The sequence below is a fragment of the Camelus dromedarius genome, chromosome 9 (assembly GCF_036321535.1).
Source record: "Camelus dromedarius isolate mCamDro1 chromosome 9, mCamDro1.pat, whole genome shotgun sequence".
Taxonomy (NCBI): domain Eukaryota; kingdom Metazoa; phylum Chordata; class Mammalia; order Artiodactyla; family Camelidae; genus Camelus; species Camelus dromedarius.
The window spans coordinates 32,822,289-32,828,288 of record NC_087444.1 but is presented as its reverse complement, the minus strand read 5'-3'; the positions used below and the strand labels follow the sequence as shown (position 1 = coordinate 32,828,288).

The 6,000-nt window shown below is 50.5% G+C and overlaps 1 protein-coding gene across 1 annotated transcript; it reads left to right on the top strand.

Moving 5' to 3' along the window:
* Positions 1-337: 337 nt before the first annotated feature.
* Positions 338-3,760, top strand: TLE7 (TLE family member 7). The gene is made up of 8 exons (XM_064489992.1): positions 338-550; positions 984-1,042; positions 1,536-1,748; positions 1,856-2,097; positions 2,287-2,428; positions 2,576-2,729; positions 3,270-3,343; positions 3,656-3,760. The coding sequence occupies exons 1-8, from the start codon at positions 373-375 to the stop codon at positions 3,758-3,760; spliced, it is 1,167 nt and encodes a 388-aa protein (XP_064346062.1). The 5' UTR covers positions 338-372.
* Positions 3,761-6,000: the final 2,240 nt, after the last annotated feature.

Genomic DNA, 6,000 nt, shown 5'->3' with positions numbered 1-6,000 from the left:
CCCTCGTTTGAAAAGTATCCAGTCAGATGAAAGGGTGAGTTTGATTTTAGAGGACAGGAAATGCAGTCCGCATGTCTAGAATGAAAAACATAACACCTGGTCCTAACATCTCAAGATGCCTGTGTGGAATTTCACCCTTAATACCATCACTGCCAACATGTAGTATCAGAAGTTAGTCGGTCACCACTTTTGAATCCTCTCCGCAAGAGGGGTGTTCTCTGAGCCTTCTCAATAGACTTGAACAGCGCATCTGCACGTTGGCACCTGTTCCCTCTCTTGCTACAGGGATCGGGACATATTGGGAACCCAGGGGGTGAGTGTGATCTCAAGCCCTAGAACCAGGTGGCTCAGGCACTTTGCCAGTCGACGGACATGAGTGAAGAGAAGGAAGAGGCCTCGTTCAGTATACTCACAATTTATGATGACCCGGAGGAGAGGGGGAGTGTGCCAGAAAGCCCTGGCATTTCCTCTCAGCATGAACATCACACACAATCTCAGCTGGATGAGGCGTGTGGTCCCCTGCAGCAGCTCCCTGGCTCCCTGGCACAATGTGGGCCAGTTTTTCAGGAGGTGAGCTGTGTGAGTCCACAGCAGTGGGTCCCCCAGGCCCTTTACAGATCTGAGCTGCAGGTCCCTTGGTTCTCTAAGGTGGAATCAGAAGAAGCAGAGCCTGGCCCCAGGTAGGTCTCACCTGAACAAGACTTGGAGGGGGGTTGGGAATGGCCTGGGGCAAGGAATCCCAGCAGGAGCTCTCCATCTCATGCCGTGTCTCCTCCCTGTCTCCTCCATGTGTCACAGCTCCCCACCAGGACTCGGGTTTGGTAAGTCCCAGCTGGGATGATGTGGGCAGGCTTGGTGTAACCCAAGGCTGGGCCTCGGATGGGGGACCAGGAATGAGATCTTGGGTCAGGAGGGCAGCCTTCTCCCTGGATCCTGTGATGCTGCTGCTGCCAGACACCCTCTCTGCTGGTCTCTCCCTGCAGCTCAGCTTTGTTCTTCACCTCCTCCCAGTGAAGAAGTCCGGTCATTGCTCAGAGCAATTGTAAGTCTTTTTTTTTTTTTTTTTTTAAATTTGACATCTTTCCCTTCTTGTTACCCACCAAGCAAGAAGCTAGTAGGAAGAAGATGAGGGCGTGCGGTGTGTCCACATCCCCACTCTCTCTCCCACAGGTGGTGGGTGCACGAGACTCCCTGCTTCTTTTGACCTGGGCTGCCCTTCTCCCATCACCAAGTGTGGGGCTTCAGCTCACAATGTCACTTCCATAGTTCCATCCTAGGGGACTCTGAGCTGGGCCCTCCTCTCATGGCTGGTGCTCAGAATTATCTCAGAATGTGGCCTGTTACCAAGGAGGGAAACCTGGGCTCGTGCAGAGGGGGTCAATGGTATGGGGACTCCAGATGAGGACAAGTTCTCTGCCTGGGGTCAGAGAGGAGCTGTCGGATGAAGGCTTAGGAATTGTGTCAGAGGGCAGGGCAGGCTGTCCCCGCTGTGGGTAAAGGCAGGTCAAAGCTATGACCCTCTCCTGGCCACCCAGCCTCCCGTTCCAGACGAAGCAGTGGTCAGGCAGAGGACTCCACGTGGGTCCTGGAAGGTTGGCAAACTCCGCCACGGAAAGAAAGTCTATGCTGTGGCCGTCAGCGGCTCTACTCACCATGTGTACACGTGCGGCCATGGCTACATCAGAGTGTGGAATGAGAGTGCCCTGCACGCCTGGGACCAGGCCCCCCAGGCCCAGCTCAACCTCCAGGTGAGGGGTCATCAGGAAGACTGGGGGAGCCCAGACATGACCTCTGTCCTGACACTCAGAGCCCGTGCTTCCAGAAGGTGATATGAGAATGTAAACTGTTCCTACAGGACCATCAGAACTGTGTCCTCACCTGCAAGCTGTTCCCAGATGAGCAGAGGTTGATCACGGGGGGTCTGTCCCAGACCCTGACTCTGTGGGACCTAGCACCCACCCCTCGCATCAGGGCACAGCTGGCCTCCACGGGCCCCATGTGCTATTCCCTGGCCATCTCCTCCAATGCCCAGATCTGCTTGGCTTGTTTCAAAGGATTTGTTGAGATCTGGGATTTGCAGAACCAAATCTTGATCAGGTACGATGGGGGAGGGCTTGACGCTGAGGCTTTGGCAAAGTGTGTGTCCCCTTCCCGACCTCACCTCTGAGCAGTAGGACTAGGTGAGTCAACGTGGAGAACGTATCTGAGCCACGTATCTAGGAGCTTCCTGGGCCCCCAACTTATGGGGGTCCAGCCAACGCACGAACTTCTGAGTTTTCCCTCCAGGAAGCATGAAGTCCCCATCTATGGGTCCCGATGTGTGGACATCACGGGCAATAAGTTCTGGACGGGAGGTGAAGACACCAGCCTGTATTCCTGGGACCTGAGGAGCTACCAGCGGCTGCAGCAACATGATTTACAGCATGAGGTGCCTGGATGGCCCCCGCCGGGCTGCGTGCGGCCCCGGGGACCGGGAGTTGTGGGTGCCCGCGGGAGCGGGGTCCGTCTTGGAAGAGGTGGGACAAGCGCTGGCACTGGCACCTTGAGTGCTGACTGCAGACCTCCTTCCAAACAGATCCTCAGCATCACACATGACCCCAGTGAGGAGTGGTTGTTAGTGGGCTTGCGAATGAGTGACATCATAATCCTGCACACGCACCGGAAGGAGAAGTTTAAAGCTGTGTTACACAAATACATCCACCACCACAATCTCAAGTTTGCCTCCTGTGGTGAGTGAGCAGGCAGGCGACACCTCTGGGTGTCCTGTCCCCCTGCAAGGTATCTACTCACCTGGAGAGTCTTATTTCAGACTCTTAACTCCCTCTTCTCAGGCCCCAGCAGTGGCCAGGGGCCCACCTTCCCTCTGCCCTCGCCCCACATGCCCCACATCAGCCTCCTCCCGGTCCCGCTGTTTACCCCCTGCCAGCCTGGCTCCCTCCCTCCCTTCTTTCTCTGCTGCCCTCCCTCTCTGTTTCTGGCTCTGCCGATAACAGTAGCTTCCTACATGGAACCACAGCCCAAACACACAGGAGACAGAAGAGGCCTGAAGCCCCATATGATTGCCCTGTTTAGTGACCCTTAACGTGATCCCGGGCCTGGCAGGAGGGTGTGGGCAGATGAAGGAGTGGTTTGGGCCATGTCTCTGAGTTTTAGAGATGGGGAACCTGAGGCAGAGAAAGAGTGACGCTTGCCCTAGTCTGGTTGGGAGCCGAGCTGGGACTAGAATGCAGGTGGGTCTCTGATCCCTCCATTTGTCTTCCCTTCACCAGGAAGCTATTTTGTGACCACCCAGGACGAGTCGATCCACTGCCTTGCTGCACCTTCTCTGCAGAGGTTGTTTCAGGTACTGGATGGAGGGCTGCACCAACCCAGGCACTTGGGGCTCACAGCCCTGGTCCCCATTTGGTGGGGCCCCAGAGATAGTGCTAGAAACTACCTCTGAAATAGCATCCAGGGCCAGTGGATATGTCGGAGGGGAAGGAGGACTCAAGGTCCTGTGAACCCCTGGGCTCCACCTAGAGCCCTGAACCTGGCCAGGGGTCCAGCCGAGCCTCATGACTATAGGGAGCCTTGAAACAGCCTCACCTGAAGTGTGAATCCCTGGCCCAAGCCTGGCCCCTGCATGTCGTCCCTCTTGTGGCCTCTTTCCTTCCAGGCAGAGGAGTCTACAGACATCCTGTGTTGTGATGTGTCTTCTGACAACCAGTATCTGGTCACCGGCTCTAAGAACAGTGCCACAGTTTACCAGCTCTTGTATTGAAGGTTGTGAGCCATGGTCCACAATGAAGACCCAGAGAAGGCCAGTGGGCTGAGAGGTTGACCCCAGGGCTCTGGGTAACTTCAGTACCTCCCACGCCTCTACCTTCTCCCTGGCCAGTCATCTGTCCTCCCCTTCCCACCCAGCCCACACCTAGCCTGCCCTCCCAGGTTTTTATTATATGGCTTAGGAATTTTTCCTTTGTTATTTTTCTACTACTGACTTCTGGATTTTGTAATTAATAAAATAGAAAAGCAAAACCTGAAATGGCTGGGATAGATGGTCATTTATTTCCAGTAACAAACTCATTGTGATGGATTGCTTATGCCTCCATTCAGCAAATTCCAGGGTGGGGAAGGAATTTTAGACCAGACTTAGTTTTGTTTATAACTTTTTGGGGGGCCAGGGAATTCTTGAAATCTTAAGAAAGTTTGATAAGCAAAATATGTACATGTATGAACTGTAAGATTGTATCAGGTGTTGGTAGACTGATACAATCACCTCTTGACGCAGGTGAAGACTCCTTGAGCTGGCCTAACCATATCTCAGGGAGAGCTCACCTTTTAGCTTCCTACTTGATGAAACCTCGCTTTGTCTGAGTCTTTCAAAGTCCTGATCCTAATTCTGGCATTTGGTAAGAGTCAAAATCTGCCTGTCTCTGTTTCAGGGCAATGACCTCCTGTTTGAGGGTATAATATTTTGTCTGGCCTTCGCCAGGCCAACACAGCCCCAGCTCCCGGAATCAAGGTGTACAGATCTGCTTTCTAATCTTCCATCCTGCCTCCTCATTGCTTGGTGTTGGCATGGCTTAGACAGCCAGCTGCCTGCTAAAGTCTGTAGTTTGAAGTTACCCAGAGGAGGCACAAAGCCAGGGACCAAGTGTACCATCCTCTGCATCGAGATCCTGTTGGGTACCTTTTTCTTGCCGATGGGTTACGAGTGAAGCACATGTCTCATTTCTGGGCCAAGGCTAATGGAGTAGGGGTCCCCTCCAGGTTCTCTGTCCCCTTCTACCAGCTCCAGCCAATGATATGGAGGCCTTAGGGGATTGCAAAACAATGAGGTGGGAGCCTCCTGTGTCCACAAATCAAACGTGGAGAAAAACTGCCAACTCTGGATTATTTCATGGAAGAGAAATAAACTTATATTTGAATTGTTACATTTTTTGGAGTCTATAACTATAGCTCTAGAAATAGCCAACTTGTACTTAAAGGACCAGATAGTAAATATTTTAGGCCTTGTCCTATGCTCTTTGTCCCAATTATTCACCTCTGCTGTTGTAGCATGAAAACAGCCATAGACAACAGATAAATGAATGTGACTGTGTGCCAATAAAACTTAATAAAAACAGGAAGTGGGCCAGATTTGGTCTGCTGGCTGTAGTTTGCTGAGTCCTGCTGTGGCCAATGAGCCTCTAAATAATACATTTATTTAGAATCTGTTTAAAAATATGATACCGAGGGTGGAGACCAACAGTAGATCTATCCTATTGGGCTGTAGTAACAAACAGCCTCCAAGTGTCTCTATAACAAGTGTCCATCAATGGATGAGTAGATAAAATAAAATGCAATTTTGTTATATATAATGGAATATTATTTAGCCTTTGAAAGGAAGGAAATTCTGACATATGGTACAGTATGGATGTACCTTGAAGACATGCAGAGTGAAATAAGACATGGACAATAATGTATGGTTCCACTCATGAGGTACTTAGGTCATTCATAGAGACAGACAGTAGAATGGTGGTGACAGGAGCTGCGGGGAGGGGGATATGGGAGGTTATTGCCTAATGGCTACAGAGTTTCAGTTTTGCAAGAAGAAAGAAATTTTGGAGACAGGTGGTGGTGATGGTTGTGCAATAATGTGGATGTGCTTAATGCCATTGACCTGTACACTGTAAAATGTTTAAGATGATAAATTTTATGTTACATATATCATAGACAATTTTAAAAAGGCAGGGAACTGTAAAGATGAAATTCAGAATAGTGGTAACCTTTTGGGAGGGAGGTAGAGAAATTGGACATAGAGGGATAAAAAGGGAGCTTCGACTCTATCATGTTTATTTCTTTAAAAACAAAGTTCATCAAAATTAAAAATGAGTGTTACAAAAGAAACCATCAAGAAAGTGAACAGACAACCCACCAAAGGGGAGAAAACATTTGCAAATGTTTCCAGTAAGGGACTTATATCCAGCATGTAAAGAAGTCTTACAACTCAACAATAAAAGACAAGTAAACCTTTTT